This window comes from Daphnia carinata, chromosome 6 (assembly GCF_022539665.2).
Source record: "Daphnia carinata strain CSIRO-1 chromosome 6, CSIRO_AGI_Dcar_HiC_V3, whole genome shotgun sequence".
Classification (NCBI taxonomy): Eukaryota; Metazoa; Arthropoda; class Branchiopoda; order Diplostraca; family Daphniidae; genus Daphnia; species Daphnia carinata.
In genome coordinates, this window is record NC_081336.1 from 2,398,722 (window position 1) to 2,420,164 (window position 21,443).

The 21,443-nt window shown below is 43.8% G+C and overlaps 3 protein-coding genes across 4 annotated transcripts; 1 reads left to right on the forward strand and 2 right to left on the reverse strand.

Moving 5' to 3' along the window:
- Window positions 1-175: 175 nt before the first annotated feature.
- Window positions 176-9,279, reverse strand: LOC130689987 (solute carrier family 35 member F3-like). The gene is made up of 12 exons (XM_057512948.2): window positions 8,897-9,279; window positions 6,878-7,167; window positions 6,551-6,770; window positions 3,642-3,748; window positions 3,337-3,564; window positions 2,602-2,818; window positions 2,314-2,492; window positions 2,122-2,250; window positions 1,851-2,040; window positions 1,650-1,739; window positions 1,365-1,494; window positions 176-1,217 (listed from the first exon to the last, which is right to left on the reverse strand). The coding sequence occupies exons 2-12, from the start codon at window positions 7,076-7,078 to the stop codon at window positions 1,103-1,105; spliced, it is 1,806 nt and encodes a 601-aa protein (XP_057368931.1). The 5' UTR covers window positions 7,079-7,167; window positions 8,897-9,279; the 3' UTR covers window positions 176-1,102.
- Window positions 9,280-11,421: 2,142 nt separating this feature from the next.
- Window positions 11,422-20,547, forward strand: LOC130689487 (E3 ubiquitin-protein ligase RNF19B-like). The gene is made up of 8 exons (XM_059495746.1): window positions 11,422-12,279; window positions 12,365-12,634; window positions 12,747-12,952; window positions 13,042-13,132; window positions 13,247-13,626; window positions 17,798-18,260; window positions 18,528-18,886; window positions 19,162-20,547. The coding sequence occupies exons 1-8, from the start codon at window positions 11,886-11,888 to the stop codon at window positions 19,564-19,566; spliced, it is 2,568 nt and encodes an 855-aa protein (XP_059351729.1). The 5' UTR covers window positions 11,422-11,885; the 3' UTR covers window positions 19,567-20,547.
- LOC130689955 (uncharacterized) lies at window positions 13,762-16,197 on the reverse strand. 2 transcript variants are annotated; one of them, XM_057512908.2, is made up of 2 exons: window positions 15,834-16,197; window positions 13,762-15,222 (listed from the first exon to the last, which is right to left on the reverse strand). In XM_057512908.2, the coding sequence occupies exon 2, from the start codon at window positions 15,196-15,198 to the stop codon at window positions 13,894-13,896; it is 1,305 nt and encodes a 434-aa protein (XP_057368891.1). In that variant the 5' UTR covers window positions 15,199-15,222; window positions 15,834-16,197; the 3' UTR covers window positions 13,762-13,893. The 2 variants fall into 2 exon arrangements, with proteins under 2 accessions (XP_057368891.1, XP_057368890.1); XM_057512907.2 differs by having other exon boundaries at window positions 13,762-15,262.
- Window positions 20,548-21,443: the final 896 nt, after the last annotated feature.

Sequence of the window (21,443 nt, forward strand, 5' to 3'; positions counted from 1 at the left end):
TGGTAATTGCAAATTCAAATCAACCTGTCGTTCGCGATTCTCTCTTTTTTTTTCTTTTCTTTTTTTTTTTTAGTGGAAACCAACACGGCAGTATCAAATAGCTTCGGGAATGATGTGAATGGCATCAATGAAATAATGGAATTTTTTATTTCATGGGTCATATTCGTTTTTGCAGGAAAAAACTAAACAAACATTGTATTTCAGTCATCTTTTACATAATTCGAATGGATTAATTTTAGATTAAAACTAATATATCGAGCTCTGTGTTTGTCCTTTCGTTCGTTTCTCTTCTTTCTTTTTGGCACGGCAATGTTATTTTTGAATTGTTTCTCCCTCCACTGTTATGTGTAGCGTCTTTGGTTTGATCAAATATCGTGCTGCATTTTTCACAAAAAAATAGAGGTAATGATTATCGTCAGTAGAAATCTACTTATAAAAATTCAAATGGGATTCATTCATGTTTATCTCTTTTTTTTTCGATCGGGGGGATTTCCCTGGACGACCTCAGAAATGTTGGCGTACAATAGATTTCAGTCCGTACAGCTAACAGCAACAACATTAAACGATAAAACGTCGATGTATTTACACCTTTTAAGGGGGTAGATTTAACTCATTTTTTTTTTTGTTTTTTTTTGTTTTTTTTTGTTTTTTTTTTTGCTTGCGTTTCTTAATTTTAATCTTCTTTTTTTTTCTCCCTTTGGCTTATGGTTTACCTGTTATTGCTACACATTGGAACGCGAACGCCATCTAATAGTAGAATGAAACACTAATCGCGGGATTTACAAAAATGCAGACGATACAGCCATCTAACGGCCAAATATTTATCGATCGCAATTGACGAACGTATAAATCGATTCGAGATGAATTTCGCACTAAATTCAACCCAAAAGTACAAATTTTAAAAATCAGAAAACCCTTGATGGGCGTAGTGATTTGCACATGACATGTATGAATGAAATGGACGATTTTTTTTCTTCCCTTTTAAACAATTTCACGTCATTTTTCTTTCGTTGCCTGTGTCCGTCGGAAAGGACGTGCGTCTCTGCGATGTTAAACACGGAGATGAAAGAGCTCGTCCACCACTACTTTTCACCTTTGACAGTCATCTGACTCTACCCGATGGCGACCGCAAGTGAGAACGACTGATGTAACCCGTCCTAAGATCGACAGGTGCCGTTGTCGGCAATCCTGGATGATGATTCAAGTGTCTGCCCCATCTAGAGTCATGACATAATTAAACAGTTATTAAAAAAAAAAAAAAAAAAAATTATAATCATAATTAACAACCGGTTCGAAGGAAATGATGGGGAAAAAAAATAGGCAAAAAAGAAATGTATCTATGTGACTCAATGGTCAGCTATTACCTGAGCAGGCGTGTTAGGTAATCGGGCCAGTTCTCCGGCAAGAGGACCAATAGGAATCCGTTGACAATCATGATGGTGCCGGCCAGTTTCATGCCTTCGAACACGACTCCGTTGAGGTTGACGTCCAACACTAAACAAACCGAAAAAGAAAAGGAAAAGAAGGGGGGAAAAAAAAAATACTATTTTTGAAAAGCCCGCACATTTTCGAGTGTCATTGTTGTGATTTTTGTTTTTCCCCTTCGTTTGGCCACGCTTTCTAAAAATGAACATTCTCGAAACTTTCACCTGCAGAGACGGGAATGGCCAATACCAGACCAAGATGAATAAAGACCTCGTAGGTTAGAGCCGGTCCAAAGTTGCCCAGCAAGTTAGCCGCTGTGGTTTGTTTCAACATAAAATACGAGAAAACTCTTTAGTAAAAACAAAAAAATAACATTTCAGAAATCGAAAACGTTCGACGAAGAGGGGATACATAAAAGGCTTTACCGAGAGAGAGCGATCCAGCGATGGCCAGCGGGATCCAAGGCACTCGATTCCAGGTAATGGCCTCGAGCCCGGTAAAGTGCAACAACAAAACGACGGGCCACAATAAGATGATGTTGAGGAGGCCAATCAACGAGAAGAAGAACGACACCTGGCCGTAAGTCGCTTCGCCGAAAATCCTCTTGAACGACACCTAGACACGATTGTTAAAAAAAAAAAAAAAAAAGATCACGTTAATCTCATCAGGCAAAGAGAAACTACTAAACATTTGTACTTTGTAAACTGCGGATCCGGCGGATGCGGCGGCTGCCAATACGACCCCGCCCAGGGTAGGAGATCGCGTTATACCGTCCATGTAAGCTAGCAGGGCTATGCCCGTGTTGCACAGGATAACTGCCACGATCTAAAACCAATTTTTAAAAATTATTATTCATCAGGAGCTGTTTGAAAATAATGGAAAATATACTCGTAACCCGACGAACTGATCGTGGAGGACGACCCAAGATAAGAGGTAGACGAAAGAGACGTTGGTGGCGAAGAGGGCCATGACATCCGTCGCGTCCAGCACGCTCAGCGCGTACATGTACATCCAGTTAGTTACGACCCAGAGGAGACAAAAGAGGCAGCAGCGTCCGATAAAAGTCCCTACATATATTTTTTTTTTTTTTTTTTTTTTTTTTTTTTTTTTTTTTTTTATTTTCATTGAACTTAGAATGAAGTTGGGCATCAAAATTGATTAGGTAGTTTGACATACCTAATGTGAAGCCTTTGTCTCGGAAGGCCAGGACGGAGTCTCTGAGCTCGGCGGCCAATTGGCGCGGCCCGAATCGCCCGCTAAACAGGCAACAAATAGCGTAGAGCGGCAAGAAGAGCGACGTCCAGGCCGTCATGGTCCAGGTGCTGAAAAATGACGCGCTGTACGTGTACTCTTCGCCGAGCGGTTTCTCTGGCTCTTGTTGATGTTCTCCAGACTTTTATTTTTATTTTTGTTTTTAAAGAGAAAAAGAGAAATGTGATGCATTGACGTTCATAAATCTAGTTTTAAAAGCTAGGACCTTAATTCGCAGGAATTTTTTCCCCTCACATTTCTGCACGCAAAATAGCCATTTATTTGCATACTCTTTTTGTCTACTGCCTCCCCCCAGTCTAGGTAAAAAAAAAAAAGAAAAAAAAAAAAGTTTGCTGTGTTTCGCTCTATTTTTACGCGCATCACTGCGAAACTCTTTTGATGAGAACTGGCCACTGTGCATAACTGGCCCTAAGGCGTTTCACGTCCTCGTGACGATCGACGCGACTCACGCCAACCGGCTGGTCGATGTCCGATGGTTGGCAGTTTTCTGTTTGTTCCCCCCCCCCCCCCCCCCCCAAAAAAAGTCAAACAATGTTCAATTGTTTTCTTTTTTCTTTTCTCCCGGTACTTTGGGTCCCCCCCCCCCTCCTGCGATTTTCCTATTCTTATAAACGAGAATTTTCATATGGGGGAACTTACATCATCGAAACTGTGATGATAAAGGTCGAAGTAAATGGGGGTAGTGATGGCGCTGGTGGCGGCTACCGTCGGCGTTACGGTTGAATGGTTGGCGTCGCTGTCGTCCGTGGGCTGGACGACCAAGACTGCGGCCACGTGATGGACGGTGCGGAAAGTGGATTTGAGTAGATGGGTAGCGCCCACCCAAGCTGCCGACACGCTGCACATAATCACGACACCCCATATCGACTAGTTGCGGCGGTAAAGGCAAATATTATTTGATTTAAAACATTTTTGAAAAAATGTATTCTTGTGTTTCTGTTTACTTTGCGCACGCGTTCGTGACAACAGCGACGTAGGAATGACGATTGAGGTGTAGTGGCAGGCGTTGGGGGTGAAGAACCGGTCGAACCCGTCGTAGCTGTTCCTGTTGCTGTAATCCACATTTAAATATGGCGCCAATCAATTTCAATTTCAAATAGGGAAACACCAAAAAACTAAAATCGGGTCGATTTTTAACGTCTCTGGGATTTCGTATCGATTCACGGCGTTCTTGAAGTCACCTCCCCTTCTTGATTTAACCTCATGAATTCCAGCTAGACAAAACAAATCCAGCAATTGCGCACACACACTAGGAGATGACACGCGTGTAACTTCCTGACGACCTTCGGAAAAAGCTTTTTTTTTTTTTGACGTCCATACGAGGAAGACAATATGACGACGTCGACGTAATGGCATCATCAAATGTCAAACGAAAACAAAAGAGAGTACGCATACGCGTACTCTTTTGTTTCGCCCCCGTTCGTAGATCTTACGAACGGGGGCGAACGGTGATACGCACTGAGGTTTGCAAATCGCTTGGAATACGCGGGGGGGGGGATTCAATTATTGATTTTTGCAACTGTCTTTGACATGTTCGTTGCGCTAGAGATTGAAGAAAAAGAATCAAATCGTATCGTATGCCAATTTAGCGCGTAGACATCAAAATAAGGCTTGCATCGGATACGTATCAAAAGACTATCTCTTGTACGTTCGTAATCGCGATTTTATGTTTCTCCTTTGCATTTCAATTGGGATTTGTTTTTCTCTGATGGAAATGAATCCCCCTCCCCCCTGCGCCAAACGATTTTTATCAAGAAACGGGGCATGTCTTCTCATTAGCCAACGGTTGGAAACACACAGTTGTCGTGGTAACGGGCGCCCACCGTGATGACACACGGGTTGCCCGGCATCGGTAAACAGGCGGAACGGTGCAAGTCGTAGCTTTATAATGAACGTTTCTTGCAACTCTTTTCAGCCGCAAAAAAACCAATTCATTTCGTTTCTTAAGGACTTTAGGGTGATCTTCGTTCGTTTCTATGCCAGTTGCCGTTTGACATTTAAGATGGTCCCTATTCAAAACGAATGGCAAAATTATTGATTCAAAGTTGATTAGCGGCTAATTGAGAATTGAACCGACGGATGAAGAGAATGTCTACACGAAGGTAGTGTGTGTGTGTGTGTGTGTGTCGCGGACGAACGAGATAATGTGAAAAAGAGCAAAGAAAAAAAAAATTCGGGACAGGGCCAGGCATTAGGGCGTGATGACAATTAAAACAGTGGAACCGTGAAATTAGAGACGAGCTCCTTGTTTTTGGCTGTCGGTGCCGCTACCGTCTCTTGATGTCTGAATGTGTGTGTGTGTGTGTTTGTGGGAGACGGGATGTATGGATGTTCAACTTTTCTTTTTTCTTTTTTTTTTCTTCCTTGAAGGGCTCATCTCTATTGATCGGCTTATTGTTTTCTTCCTTCCTCCTACGTATATTTCTTTCTTTTTTTTTTTTTTTTTTATTCAGTGGGAAAAACAAAATCATTTTCATTCGTCTGGGAAATGGCCGACTGCACTCGAGATCCGTTATGACAGACCCTTAAAAAAAGGAAAAAGAAAAAGAAAAACTCAGCGCACCCTCAGGCGAAATTAGCGCATTTTGTCCTTTCTTTCGCTGTCCCATTTTTTGTATATTTAAAGCTTGCGTGTCGGTTTTTGTCCCGCACAATTTTTTATGGCGATTTTCTTTTCTTTAATCAAAACATTGTTCACGTATTTAAAAAAAAAAAAAAACCAGTGTTGATTTTTTATTAACAGTCGTCCGGATGACGTTCAATGCAAGTGGGACGATGAATCACGGCAGTTGTCGCATTATTGAATATTATCGGGTTTCCGTGTGACGTTCTAACCGGTCTCGATGGCCTTCTCTGGGGATTCTATGCATATAAGATGTGACTGTCGATAAAAAGTGGGCCGCCATGTTGATTGAAAAATCGTCGCGTCAGCTGTACAATGTCTCTTACGCATTTATTCGTACTGTACGAGACATCGTGTGACGCCATAGATATCTATCGTGTCCTCCTCCCCCTCCCGCTACCCACCAATAAATACTACACGCACTCACGCAGGCATAAATATATGCACGGACTTGTTTTGTACCACGTTCAAATTGAGTCTCTACATTATTGACTGCAGTTCTTTCGGGGCTTCGTTTTGGCTGTCGAGCCCTTGTAGCAACAGCATGCGCTGACAAGTTATGGCGCTCGTTGCTTGACTCGCGTACGTGTAGCAACACTGGCCATAATTGAATTTGCAGTCTGTTCTGACCACTGTACGTCTCTTAGCCCCCTTTTTTTTTTTGCAATTGTTACGTTTGAAAAGAAGTTTCCTATTTTCCACGCTTTTTTTTTGTGTGTGTGTGTCTTTTGTTTGGTCTTATTTGAAAAGCGCTCTCTGCTTAATATTAGGACCACGAAAACTATTAGAGGCGGAGCTAAAAAAAAAAGTTTTGCCGGCCGCAAACAACAAAGTGCTTTATAGATCCACCGGTGTCGCCTTTTAGACGCTCTTGTGATGCACATCAATAAATAAACGATAGCTGTTGTAAGAGTCTATAGCCCCCTCTCCCCCTCCCCACGTAGTATACTATCCGAGAGCATGTGTGGCTAGGCTACACTATTTAAGAGTCCCGACTTTCCAGTAATGGCGTCGAACTTTGGGAGATCGATAGTCAGTCTCTTTTCTCTCGTTTTGCTTCCGAAAAAAGAAATACATATTTGTACAAGCCAATATCTAAAGACTTTTGCCGTTCAAACTCGCAGCCATTTGGTCGGTACAAGAGATAACGTTCGAAACAAAAATCCAATAATAGTTAAAAAAAAAAAAAAAAAAAAAAAAAAAAGAAGTCGTTTCCATTTATCATCTCACCATCTACTGGTACTGTTAATGACGTAGTGACGTCATTGGGGGCAGTCGTAGCTGCCGTCGTCTCTGCTGCCTCGAGAGCTACGATGCTCTCGAGAGTACCTCCATTGACAGCCGTTGTTGGACCACGACTCGCATTATCACCGCTGGCAGCAGCCAGCCCTTTATTCTTGTTCTTGAAACTGAGACTGATTCTTCCGGCAGGAATGGACGTCAATTCCGACTGCACGAGCATACAAAAATATGGAGAGAAATATTAAAAAAAAAAAAAAAAAAAAAATGGGTTGTATTTTTATAGGAAAAATACTTGGGAAAAAAAAAAGGAAATACCAGGTGAGTCGTTTCGTCTGTAACGACAACTGACGGTGTCTTGGGCCTCCTAGTTTCACGTTTGATGGATAAAAGGGAAGCCAACGAGCGTCGTTGTTGCTGGTTGACGGGCGATGATCCCGTCGTCGTACCGTCCAGCTGTTGTCCCGGTGTGCTGTTAGCTAATTCGGCGGTCAGCTGTTGTTCAGCCTCTTCATCCATCTTTGTTTGAGTTTGTGTGTCGTTTATATCGTTCTTCTCTCTATCTCCTTCCAGAGAGAGAAAGACTCAGCTCGTTTGCAAAGTCCGTTCTGTCGGGCAAAAAAAAGAAAACTAAATACAAAAATATCAGCATCAAACACAATATAGTCATGGAATTTGTGGGCTTAAATAAATGATTTTGTTTAAGACCGTAAATCAGAATTAGGGCGAATTGATTCTGAAATTCCATGTGGTTCTTTTTTAATAATAAAAAAAGCGAGGGTGAAAATTGCTATTCGAATTTCTGATATTTAAACAGTTGGTTATAAAACAGCACAGTTGTTGGCTAATGTCGTCGCTATAACTTCAAACGAATTTATTTATTTATTTTTTTTTACAGCCACTGCAAATAATGCTAGTCTATATTTTTATTGCCAAGTGGACGGTATTGTTGGCGCTATTGCCACGGTCCGTCACCGCAATTCCAGCTCTATATAGCTCTCTTGACTGTGTGTCCGTATCGATTCATTGATATATAGATATATTGGCATCCAATCCCGGACCTCTTTGAACTCTATACTGTCCACAACTCGCCGCTCTCTGTTTGCGCTCCTTTTGAAATCAAACTGAAGACGAATCGATTCACCCAACCCCCCTTCCTCCCCCAACAACTACGTATACATGTACTCGCACATTATATAGGAAGGATATGGCTGGTATGTAAAACAGTGCAAGTCGGAAACAGACTAACATAAACCCCAGACAAAAAAGAAAATAGAACTCCGTTATTTCGATGAATTTTTTATTCAAAGAATGTAAGCTAAAGTAAATATATGTAAGCCATTTCGGTGCAAGAAATATATATCTGATCTGGCTGTATCAGCTGCATGTGTGTGTCTCTGTGCCGTTATTCCTTTCTCCTCCCCCTTCTTTTTTTTTTTTTAACTCCCTTTTTTATAATTCGTAATAGGTCTTGCTTGCTTAAATAAAGGATTAAGTGTGTACATGTAAGGTCTACGTAGGAGTTGTTGTTATTCAGGGGAACAAAAAAAAAATGCATGTCCGATCTTTCTATTGGAAGCGACGTCATCATGGGCGGGAACTGATAGTTGGATGTAACTGCGGGTGTCGAGTCATTCATCATTCGGCTTGTTACATGTTGTTTTTGTTTTTTCCTTCCTTCTTTTTTTTTATTTTAACAGTCACTTTATGGGGAGGAGGGACAGACGGATGGAAAGCGGTAACTTGGTGTACCGGTCCTACGGATGCGATGGTTAATCGAGCGGGAAATATTCAAATCGTTCACGATTTTTAAACGAGAACCGCTACCGCGCCCTGTATAGGTTGTCAACCTTAGTTGATGTATTATAACTTGTATAAGTTTAAATCGCACTCTATTTAGCGTTCCTGTAAGCTTTTTGTAGTAGTGTCCTATTTATTTTGACGATTTTTCACGAAAATTCTATTTGGATTGAAACGAGTCTGATAATCGCTTTAGCGCCGGTTCACGAGAGCCCCAAAGCGTGTAGTTTAAGACGACACTTTAGTGAGCTCCGCGCTTCTTTTGTAATGTGACTTGTCAGCCCCTTCTTCCTCCTTCCACATCTTTGCTGGAAGTGGTTTCGAGCCTTTTCTTATCTAGTGACACGCTGAATTTTTCAAGCGTCTTTCCTTCAAAAAGAGGCCACATCGTTAACGTACACAATTTCCTATGCCTATCGATGTCGAAAATCGAATACAAATCTATCTTCTATGAATTCGATTGAATGACGTAAGTACTCTGAAAAGAGTTAAATAAAAAAAAACGAGCGTATTTTAAACTGTCTGTTGAAATGTTACCGTTTGCATGCGATCTCAATGGAAGTGATAGAAACTTATTCAGTTGAAATTTTCTTTTTAATGGACTGTGATGATCACTTGATGATTGCAACGACGTCCAATTCCATGATGGAACACAATAACTGAAATCGATGGCAATACGCCTACCAACAGAGAACAAAAAACAAAAACAAAACGACAAAGAGTCTAATCACTGAAATTGTCTTTTTAGCTGTTGAGCTGTCCACTTGCCGGAAGAAAAAAGGCCAAAAACAAAAGACGATAAATTAAACACAAAAAAAAAAGCACCGCACTTTCGATGAAGAGGACCCGCGGGTTCAGCAGTTACTGGCGTCACGAGGTGGCGCGTTCGACTGTGGCGACCGGCTGCTCAACGTATACACCTATATATCTACCACTGCTCCTTATACTCGCACACAAAAACAGATATATCTACACACAAGACACACACACACTACGAGGACCACCGCTGCTATCAACCGCCATCGGGACGAAGCGGCCGTACAGAGGGTCCACGAACGAGAGCTTCTACTGTGTTTAGTTTGGCCCAGCTCTGCCTATATACACACACTGCGTGTGTGTGTGTGTGTGTGTGGGGGGGGTTATTGATTGAAAAAGGCCAAGAAAGGGGAGGAGCCAAAAGATTCTCAGTATGTTCCACCGAGCGGTGTGGAGGCGCAGTCCTGCGTGTTCGGGAGTGCAAATACGAACGGGTTTTATCAATGCCCGGAATGTCTCTGTGTGTGTGTGTGTGTGCGATCCATCTACACTAGATCCCATATAGTTATTGTATGTATTTATTCGACATGCACGCGGACGTGCAGGTGAGTCTGAAGAGATGATGAGACGAGGGGAGAGTGACATCAAAATGGCGCAACATTTCGCTCTTTTTATCGAGATCCGTCTTACATATGCATTGCTCCCGGGATTTTGATGTTCCCTCTTTTAGTCGGAGAGATAGTGTGCGATGCGAATGATACTCGAGAGAGTAGTATAAGATCGTACAGACAGAGTCCCTCCGGATAAATATATTTACATAATGGAAATAGATAGTTAAATAGGCTAGATGTTCCGTGACTTACCTCACTCATTTCTCGCCTTTGATCTCAATGTCACCCGAGCTATTTATAATGGCAAAAGAAATCCCTACCTCAAAAAAAGAAATTGCTAAAAAAAAAGTCGTACATTCACTAAGGAAAATGAGATACATTTTTATGCGCAAGATCAATATCGAATGGTAAACACCTAAATTATCAATATGCAAAACGCGTCAGCTATTTTTTGATTAAATTCCAACAAGCAATCTGCCCTAGACTTAAAGAGCTACCCTCTGTTTCGTGTCAATCAAAAAAAGATTCGAGAAAGTTTCGTGATTGAATTTCGAAACGGCAGCTGTAGAAAAAGAAGGTAGATCTGACGACGAGATGAGCAAAAAAAAAAAGAGTTTTCCTTTTGATCGATCTTATCGATCGTCAGCGGAGTATAAAACTGAAAAAGAACACAGGGATGTCCCCCCTCCCCCCCGCGCGCGCACAGCCATTTTCGTATCGATCCATCGAATATTTATATATGATGACATTTCCTCTTCTCAGTCTTTCTCTTCCATCGTAACATCGGCTAAATCTTTTCTCTTTTTTTTTTTTGCTTTTTCCCCATCCCGATGGCGGCGGATGAAAAAGCAAGGAGAGCGATATTCTGGTCGATGATCAACGTTGCAATGCGTCATCATTGACAATGATTTCTCCGGAATAACAGCAGTTGGGGCATTATGGGAACTTGTGTGTGAGACAACTGCACACGACAAGGAAAAAAAAAAAAAAAAACAACGTTCATCTACTGACGAAAACGCTAGTCTTCTTCGTCTTCTCATCCATTATTCAAAAGTCGTGCGCGCTCGCCTTTTCAAGTTAATAGAGCCGACATGGCAGACGCGTGTTGTAGCCACACGAATCAAAGAGAAATAAAAGTTCTGAATCTTTTTGTTTCGAAAACACGCCATATGACTTATCTCACCGTTATTATCACCTGACCGTTTCTTTTGGGGGGGGGGGGGGGAATTCGCCAAGAACATGCATATTATAATTAAAAGTACCTGTTCACTCAAAACTACCGGATTTTTCAGAAAGAAAGAAAAAGTTAGAATCAGCTGTTGTGATAATGACAGAGACTTGATTCCTGGTGTAAATGGAAATCTATGAAAGTTTTTCGTGGGGGAAATCCGGTTTCCCCATTTTAGACAGTAATTTTTTTTTATTTATTAACTTTTTTATTTTTTACTTTGTTTTCGTCCAAATGAAGAATAACAGTAAATGATGTAATAATCAGGTCATGTAAAATGGGCCATAAGCTTTTACGTTTGGAAATCTTGGAAAAGTATGTGATACAACAGTTGTGAAATAACAAGTTGATTTGAATCGCGCGGCAATGGAAAACAAAATGGCTGCCATAGTGATGTGCCCAGAGGGCACCAACAAACGGTCGAGTCTTGCAAGAATCGACTCCAGTGTTTTGCCCGCTGAAAAAGAGAGAGCTTTTGCTCAGCTTTCACACACATATACACACACGCACACACACACAAGGAGAAAACTCCCGTTTTGCCCGACTCATTTATTACATCCCGACGATCGTAATAGAACGTCTCAGATAGTCTGGCTCGCCCAGTCAGCGAACATGGCTTCTATCTGAAACGAATCGGCATCGTTTTACGAAAGTGTAAAAGCGACACTTGGGATCGATATCGTTTTTGCTGTTGTGTCTACGTTGTGTGCATTGCATGACATTTGTGTAGAAAAAGGAAGCGAGATAAGAGTTGAACAACAGTGTAATGGCTCGGCCTGTTTCCGTCTGTTTTACCTGTCTCGATTGTTCCAGCCAGTGGTTTTCTGTGCCTATTGTGTGTGTGTTGTGTATTAAGTTGGTCTAAACTCCTCTCACCCCCAGTCGTTGCTTCCCCCCCTTGTGAAACAGGGGCTTTCCAACGCCTTCCAGCATGAGTGCGATGAAACACAACCAGCCCAGGCACAGTTCCAACTCTCTCAGCAGTCAGGCTAGTCTGACATTGCAAGCCAGCAGCCAGCCTGGAGCAGGGAAAGGCAAAACCAGAAAAAGCAAAGATCACTCTCCACCTTCACCACTGCTTCCAGAAGGAAACTCAGTCGCTCAGCAACAGCCATGCTCACTGGCCATTCCCATCACCTCCTCATTCTCAAAGCCGGCCAACAAGCAAGGATTTCGTTTCTCCCTCAGACGAATGCTCTACAACAGCCCGTTGGTCTCTCAACGCAGAGCCAGGAGTCTCTCTGGTGGAAACAACCTTTCCGGGAACCCTGCACCCAGCAGCAGCAGCACTGGGGGTTTGCGAAAAAGGCAGTCTCCCTGCACATGTGAGTCCCTGTTCGTGTTGTTCAAGTTAATGCCATGCTTTGTTTATGTGCACACAAGAGGCTCATGTTGCTCATTCCCACACAGCCCGATATGGATCTGAAAGCCCTTCAGATACCTCCAGCACTTCTCAGTCAGAGCTCCGTGTTCCCAGCAGATCTCTCAGGTGTCCTATATCTGAGAACTGGGAATGTCCTCTCTGTTTGGCTGAATGTTCCAGCGAATTCTTTCCCGAGTTGCTGTGTTGCACGCATCGGTCGTGCCTAGATTGCTTGCAGCAGTACTTGCGAATCGAGATTTCCGAGTCACGTGTCAACATCAATTGCCCAGAATGTTCCGAGCCCATGCATCCCAACGGTGAATACCAGATCCTGTTCTTTCTCAAAATCACGCCATAAGTGAAAGTGGTTTACATTTCTTTTGATTTCTTTTTTTTTTTTTTTTTCCTCCCCCTTTTTCCTTTTTACAGACATTCGATTGATATTGAATAATGAAACCCTTCTGGAAAAATACGAGGATTTCATGCTTCGTAGAGTGTTGGCCGCCGATCCGGATTCGCGTTGGTGTCCGGCACCCGATTGTAATTTTGTCGTTCTGGCTACCGGTTGCGCCAGCTGCCCCAGGCTCTTGTGCCAGCGCCCTGGATGCGGCTCTTCGTTTTGTTATCATTGCAAGGTAAAGAATTAAATTAACAATTCACCGTATTCTCGTTTCTTTTCGCCTCATCAGCAACTCAAGTTTTCTATTCATTTTGTTGTTACCAGGCTTTATGGCATCCCAACCAAACCTGTGATGCTGCCCGAGCCCAGCGATCTTCCATTTATGGCTCGTCGTCCAATTTCAAAAATACTCAACGTACACACTACTTTTTTTTTGTTTTTCAAACTACCATCAAGCACATTTAAGTTGGGTGTGTTATCATTTACATTCTAATCTTTTAACATTTTTTGTTTTTGGTGAAAATGTTAGGTGACGACATTAAACCGTGTCCCAGGTGCGCTGTCCTCATAGCCAAGATGGACGACGGTTCCTGCAACCACATGACGTGCGCTCTGTGCGGCTCCGAGTTTTGCTGGCTCTGCATGAAGGAGATAAGTGATTTGCATTACCTCAGCCCGTCCGGCTGCACCTTTTGGGGCAAGAAACCCTGGTCGAGGAAGAAGAAGATACTCTGGCAACTGGGCACGTTGGTCGGCGCTCCGGTTGGCATCGCTCTCCTCGCCGGCATCGCCGTTCCGGCCATGATCATCGGCATACCCATCTGGGTTGGCCGGAAGCTCTACGCCCGCTTCAAAACCGTCGCCAAACACAAACGCAACCTCATCATCACCAGCGGCGTTGCGGCTTCGGTAAGAACTACAACTCTCATTTTTTTTTTCTTTTCCCCCTAATTGCGTTTGTCATCGTCGTTTCGATAGCGAACCCCATTGTTGTTTTTTTTTTTTCGTATTTATTTATTTTGTATTAACTCCATAAATCTTCATCACAAGAGAGAAAGGGAGGAGGGTAGGGAGCGAAGCCACAGTAACAAAAATGAAAGAAAATTGGAAGCGAAAAGGAAAGAAACAAGGAGCGATAGAAATTATAGTTTATTTTTTATTTGTTTTCGCCGTTTTTTAAAAGACTTTCTCGTTGCTGAGGTCGATGAGAACCTCGCAGAGTCGCTCTTCGGTCGCTTGGTGCCCGATGGCCAAGTCGACGGAGCCGATACCCAGCAGGACGGCCAGCAAAAGCGATTGCTGGAATTCCGTTTCGAGCTCAATCCGTCCGTAATTGAGTTGGCCCTCGACGTCCAAGCCGAGCGAGGTGGTCGTCTCGCAGAATCGATTCCAATAAGCGTCGAGGATGTGTCCGGTTCGCGTGCGGCGCACTTCGCCGGCCACTGAAGTGACGAGCAATAGAGCTAGATCGTTTGTCGGACGGCTGTAAGTGGCCATCTGCCAGTCGAGGATGGAGCACTCGACCGGCCCGGCTTGGCTATTGTCTCTCTGGTCGTGGCCAGCAGCGGCCGTGGCGCCGTCTGTCGTTTTGCGACGGAACAGGAGATTGTTGCACCAGAAATCGGTGTGAGTCAACGTGGCGATCGGGCTGGCCGGCCTCAGTAGATTGGCGATCGTTTCGCGGGCCCTCGGCCTCATCTTGTGCAGTTTGGCCAGCACGGCGTGAAGTTCCGGCTGGTCGACGGCGCTGGTGTGCAGGAAAGTCGCCAACTGAGGCAGACCGCGTTCCAGCAATTGCTGGTACGATTCGGCCGCCGCTTCCGGACGGAAGAGAAAGGGGAAAGCCTGTCCTAGGTCGACCCCCAGTCTCAATCGATAGGCTAAGACGGACGCGTGTATGCGCGCGATGGATTGAACGGCCGCTACGGCCTCGTCCAGCTCCAGGCCGAGGTGGAATTCCGTCACGAGAAAACCGGAGGCTTTCATGTTGGCCAGGACGAGGACCGAGTCGCTGCCCTGTCGATATTTGGCGTAGAAACAAGACGGGACGGGCCAAGGGTCGGTGCTGGACTCGCCGCCGCAGAATTGAGTCAGGGCCGGCATCAGCGTCGTGTAGAAGTGGATCTCCCTGACGTCGAAGCCGGCCTCTAGAATAAAATGGCGACAAAACGGATCCTGCGACAACAGTTTGGCCATCAGATGCAGTTCCTCTTCGGGCATGGATCCGTTGCGGCAGACGGTGACGTCGATGGCCAGCAGATCGCTCAGTAAGTTCTCGCCTTCTTCGCATCCCGGCCGGACGTGAAATTGGTTGACTCTGACGGTTTGGGCCGGCTCGTCTTTTCGGCCAACATCTCCATCATCGTCGTCATCTTTGGGTCCGTCGAGCAAGTCGCGTCCGTTGGTGCTGTAGTAGAGATGGAGGATGCTCTCTAACCACTCTGCCGTGATGGATGATTCGTCCGAAACGTCAACCGACATGTTTCTTTTTTAAATGTGTCTTTGCTGTTGGTATAAAACAAAATTTCTTTGTGTTCGTTCCGATCTATGAAAGAGGAAACAAAACAACAACAAAAAAAAAAGAATGGGCATGAGTGAAATTTCGGAATGACATTGATTTTTGTTGCATAGGGAAAACATTCCGCTCTAGTGAACCAGACGGAAATATCCGGTCAGTTATTCTTTTTTTTTTTTTTTGTTGTTGTTGTTTTGTTTCGTGTGTATGAGAAATGTAGAAAATTTAGAGAGAGGGACGCACGATTCACGAGAATAAGTTTTCCCTTACGAATATTTCTCAACTTTCTCTTTCTATGCGCACTGCCGGAAGGGCGTAGTAATGGCGGTGTTTTCAATGACTCATTTCCAGTTGGTTAAAAACGAAATAAGTACATAAGCAGCTTGAAGTAAGAGCGAAAAGAACAAGAATTTTAAACCAAACAAAACTTTCTCTTTCTCGAGAAAGTAAAATGATTTTTATTCGTTTCTGGTTATTTAATTCGTAATGGGTCTCTACACTTTCCCTCTTTTGTTCTTTTGCAAACGCCTCGAGATGCAGGTCGTGATTGAATGGAGCCTCGTAAACCAAAAAAAAAAAAACAACAGACATGATAATATACCTTTTTTTCTTTTTTCTTTTTTTTTTTTATCTGTCAAAGCGTTTCCCCCGTTTTTTTTTGTGTGTGTTGTCGTGTAGGTGGCGAAGCGTCGTCTTGCTCGCAGGCGTCGCCAATAGCGAAAAGACACAATCGACGGCAAAAACTGCTATTCCGGCTGCGGTGTAACGCGGCAGGAAATCAATTTTCCATTGACACGAAAATCCCACAGACGTTCCTTCTTCCGCAAAATGTTGTTTTTGATGCTCGATCGGTGCCTTATCGGTCCGTGTTATTTCTTTACTTTCTAAGTTTGTTTTTGTTTGTCGCAACACTGTTGAGGGCGCTGGTAGAGTTTTGGGGAACGACGCGTCTTACTCGATCGACGGCGTCGTATCGACTGTGCACGCGCGGCCGGCTGCTTGAAAAATAGAGGGGCGGATGTGTTCGAGCGAAACTCGCAGGCAGTGCGCTGAGCAAGCCCAAGGATAGGGTAAAGCAAAAGGAGATAGGGGGGGGGAGGATGGAAGGAGGGACAGAGAGAGAAAGAGAGAAGGGGAAGCGGAAGAGGATAGTGGTCGTGCACGGCCGTGCGGAATAAAGCGATGGTGACCTACCAAGAAAATATTTGGGGAGGAAAAAAAAAGAGCCTGGGAAATTCCAATAATAATTTATTCATCTCGAACAAGTTCGTAACGTGAAAAGAAAAAAAAAACAAAGGGCGATCGTGTCGGTGGAAATGTTTTCGATTGTAGAGGATCCCATGTCGTCAAATCTCGAACTCGTGTTTTGTTTTATTTTTGCATGGCAAAAATATAATTTAAAAAAAAGATTTTGTTTTTAAAAATAAATGGATTCGGGTACAGCCTCGGCAACCCCTTTGGCCGGATCGATAAATGACAGACGGTGTGACAATAGGTTGGTCCCGCTTTTCTTGCCTTCCTTTACGACCTCGGCTCATCCCTTAAAAGCGACATTGCCTCCTCGCATCTTTTTATTGTATTGTTTATGCCATACTTTATCATCGATGTTGTATTATGCCAAGTTGCTCCAGGGACTCCTCCCCCCTTCTCGTGGCTCAAGAAATGAGCCGGACTGGAACGTTGCATGTAGGAAATAAAAGTAAAAAGGACACGCTTCCCTTTTTTATTCTTTTCAAACTGTGTGCGTGTGTATCCCCATTTGCTTCCTCATCAGTATTGATTTTTTTTTTTTTTTGGGGGTATTCTTGCGGAAAGACAGAGAACGAAAGGGGAGGGGGAAGTTATAGGAAACGACATACCCCAAAAAGAAAGTTTTGGATTGTCGTCTGAAAATCACGCACGAAACCTGTGACGCCATCTGTAGCCCTTGTAAAACTATTGGCTGACCATGGGCGCAAGGAAACCCGACGAGTGTTGCCTATTTTTATTTTTATTTTGATGTCGGGTCGAGTTGAAAGTACAATGTCTGCGTTAGAGGTTCAGGTCTGATGCCTTCTTCGCGCAACATTGAAATTTATACGTCGTCTAACGCTCCCCGAATGTATCGACGGACGGGTTGGATTGGCCGGACCCGACAGCCGCAAAGTTACGGCTCTTTTAGATTCCCTCTTTTTTATTTTGGCACGTAGTTTCCCTAGGATTGACATTAGCTTTGTCTGCGAAAGGCAATATCCTACTTTTATTTATTTTTTTCTTTTTTTTTTTCTCCTGTCTTTCTTCCTCCTTTTCTTAAGAGGGTCGGCCATGGTACAAAGGACGTTATAATACGAGCACTGCGTCTCATGTACCTCCTCCCCTTTGGCTAACTCGCAATTTTTTTTTTCTTTGAGGGGTGTTCCAATCAATACGCTTCATCCAGCATTGCCGGATTCTCGGAAGAACCCTCTAGACGTTTTTTTTTTTGTATCTGTCACGCTCACCGTGTTCCCGCCATAAATTCCAATTAATGTTTAATTTTTCGTTTGCAATTATTTATTTATTTTGATTTATTTATTTATTTTTCAGGTGCTGGTAGCGCCGGCCATCGCCGGAGTGGCCGTCGGAGTCGGAGTGCCGATTCTGCTGGCCTACATTTACGGCGTCGTGCCCGTCTCTCTGTGCCAGAACGGCGTTTGCGGAGTCTCGGCCTCGCCGCTCGGAGTGCGCATCGATTTCGACGACGAGGACGATGTCATCGGCGTTGTAGGCATCGGCGCCGCCGGCGTGGGAAGCGCCGGCGGGACGGGCGTCGGAAGCGGAAGCGGCGGCGACGCAGGCGGCGCTGGTGTCGGCGGCTGCCGAGGAAGCGATGACCTTATCGCGATGGATGGCAACGCCAACGATAGCGGCAGCATCGGCGGTCCAACCGCCTATTATTCCCGCGGCAGCGCCGCCGGCGTAGGCGGCGTCGGACAGAATAAACGCAACACGGACGCCGTCTCGCTCGATCACGCAACTAACCTTGGCCTCGTTGGAAACCCTTCCATCGGTAAATTTGTCATTTCATTTTTCCTTTATCCGGCACTTTTTTTTTTTTGAATGACGTATCTCTTAAATTGTAATGGATAGTTCCTTTCTTTCTTTTTTTAAACGTTCCCGCGTTTTTAAAACACGCTTGAACATTTCATCTTGTGAATGTTCCGAAAATGATGATTAATTGATGTTTCAAAATGGGCATTGAGAGAGTGCCGCTTCGATTTGAAGCTGCTTCAATTTTTCTTCTCTTTGTTTTGGATTGTTTTGAAAAAAAAAACAGGCGAAGCCAGCGTGGCGTTGTCGGCTTCCGGATCGGCATCGCTGGGCAGCGCCAGTCAGCTGTTTGTCCGCGACAGAGACCGCGAAAGCGACCGTGAAGACTGCGAATCGGCCAGCCAACTGGGATTGGCCGGCAGCATCGTCTCGAACGCTTCGGCCGCCCGCCGATTGGAAGTCCAGGCGGAACTGGTGGCTATGGCCGTCTGCTCGCCCAACAAGCGATCCAGTTTCGCCTCTTCGGAAACGGCCTCGGCCACCATCAGCCTCTCGGAGAGATCCAACACTTTGTCGATGGCCGACGACGGAGCCGCTTCTGTCGCCTCAACTCGAGCATTGGCCGGCTCGCTTCTCAGCTACAAGGTAAAAACGAAAAATCTATTGCATTTTAAGTGTTGGCTCGGTTCCTCTTAACTAAAATTACGCGCCAGTACGTTCCGAGTCAACGACGGATAACGGCCGAAATTTTCCAGCACCGCAAAATGAGTCATTTTCTTTTGCCCGTCCGTCTTGCGTGGAAATGTTGAAAACGCAGTTTCAGAATGGGCTGAATAATTTTTAGCCTTGTTCTGCGCCCTTGGCAGTGTCAACAAACTCCGCTGGTCACAGTTCGAATCATTTACTTCTTTTGTTTGCAGATGGGAGATACAGGTTCCGTTCATAGTTACCGCATCCCGCACACCGGCCAAACATCGGCGTCGGCGTCGGGAAGCGTCAAGTCTGGCTACGCTCCCGTTGAAATTCACGCTTGCCTCAATGATGGCGATGATTTGCCTGTTGGCGGCGCTCGCTCCTCCAGTCCTGTTTCTATTATCTCACTGTCCGGCGATGAGGTGACGCTGCCCGGTTTGGTCTCCCTGAGACGCTCTGCCCGTCGGGCCCGCTTCGGTGGCAATAGCATTCAAGCCAGCGGCGCGCTGGCCAGCGATAACGAGGATCACGGTCAGGTGCGATTCGACGATCAAGTCAGTTATTTTGATCGGACGACTGTTGCTTGTTCTCCGACCGCAATCGACGCATCCGAACGAACTGCAACGCGCTGAATGAATAACTCTTCGGGCCATCCACTTCAATTGACTCAGACATTTAAAACTTAAGCGCGGAAAAAGAAAATGAATGTGTGTCCAGCCAGTTTATACTATTCTCCCTTTTTTTCAATGGAATTCATTTTTGTTTTTGTTTTTCCATGAAAACAATTGGAAAGTGAATTTTTCTTTTTTTTTTTTTTTTTTTCATTCTATGTTTACGCAGTATTTTTTTTTTATTATTATTTCCAAGATATATATTCTCCCGATATTGGTTTATTGTGGAAGATACTAGCTCTGGTTTACTGTGATCGCTCGATGTAGTACTTGAGAAAAAAAAAAAGGGGGAATCATTTGAAATTTTTTTTTTTTTTTTTATGTTTCTCTTCCTGTTTGAAGATCGTCCTTTTTCCTCTTCGCCATTTTCAACATTTCATTCTCCATCTTTCCGATGTATCAAGAGCTTTCGTGCACTCCCTTTAACTTAGTTTTCGTATTCGTATAAACCTGTCAATTTGATTTTCATTTGAGGGAGGTGTAGGAATGGATATATAAATTTTTTGTTGTTTTTTTTTTTTTACTTACTTAGTATCCCGGGACGCGAAACGGATTGATATCAGTTTGTATATGATTTAAACACGAATTTTATTCATTTTTTTTTACGTAGCTTCTCTTCGAAGGACATTATTCCCTCCCATAAGTTTCGTCCTTTCTTTCAACCTTAAGAAATAGATGACATTTCTTTTGCTTTTGTTTTTCTCGGTTTTGTTTTGTCTATATGTTTTCTTTGTACATCACCAGTTGAATGGATTGCCTTTTCCGTTTTCTTTTTTTTTTTAATGGGTTCATTTCGTCTGGAATTTTAAAGTTGCCTATTTTTAAACAAACATCTTTTAAAATCCCGGAGTGGATGGACCCTACCTATTTCTAGTTGGTTTTCGGACTATTTTTTTTTTTTTTTCAAAGGCGAATGATAAATACAAATGAAACTGACTATCATTTCCATCCAAAGTGGAAAATACTTGAGCCGTTGATCGATTTTAGAAAGATACCGAAATCAGCTGATTTCTTCCCGATTGCACGTGCGTGAAAGGAGGTAATGGACTAACCTCAAATGGAACGGCGATTACTTCCTTTTTATCTACTGGCTTCTACTCGACACGTCCTTGTGTATCTCGTATTGTTTTTGTTTTGTATTTTTATGTTCTCCTTTTTTCTGTTAGCAGCGGTGAACGCGAGTATTGATCCGAGACCGTGTGTTTCACGCCATCATCGCCGTTTGCCTCAACCCCTTCGAAAACGGAGCAGAATATCAGGTCTATCATGTCTCCGTCTCGTCTCCATGGTGACTGCTTCCATAAATCCTCAGATCGTGATTAAATACGTATTGACCCGTAAGAGATTTATGCCTTCATCCGTAATGTCCTAGAAGGTGGAGAATGAAACTGGGGGGGGGGGGAATTAATACGGGATTATGGTACACGATTTCTTAACGTTTTCACGCAGGAAGAATCTAAACGAAATGAAAATGGATTTTCTGCCAATATAAAAATACATTTCAATTCTTTTCGTAGCTTTACAAAAAAAAAGGCCTATTCGATTCCTTGTGTATCAAAGAGGAATTGATTCTTTCCTCTATCGACTATGCTTTTCAGAGAGAGAGAAAAAAAATTATTTCGTTACGGATGAGTTAACCTACTGCTCAACCAATTAGCCGGGAACTACTATTTGAACAGAAGGAGAAGAAAAAGAAAAACGCATCAAGGACGGGGAAGCCATCTGGAGAATGAGAGAAAACTTCAGCCGAGCACGCCGTTGATTGCCACATTCTCACCCCCTCCCAACTCGTTGATTATTACCAACGTATATAACAGCAGCCTTTTCTTTTCTTTCAT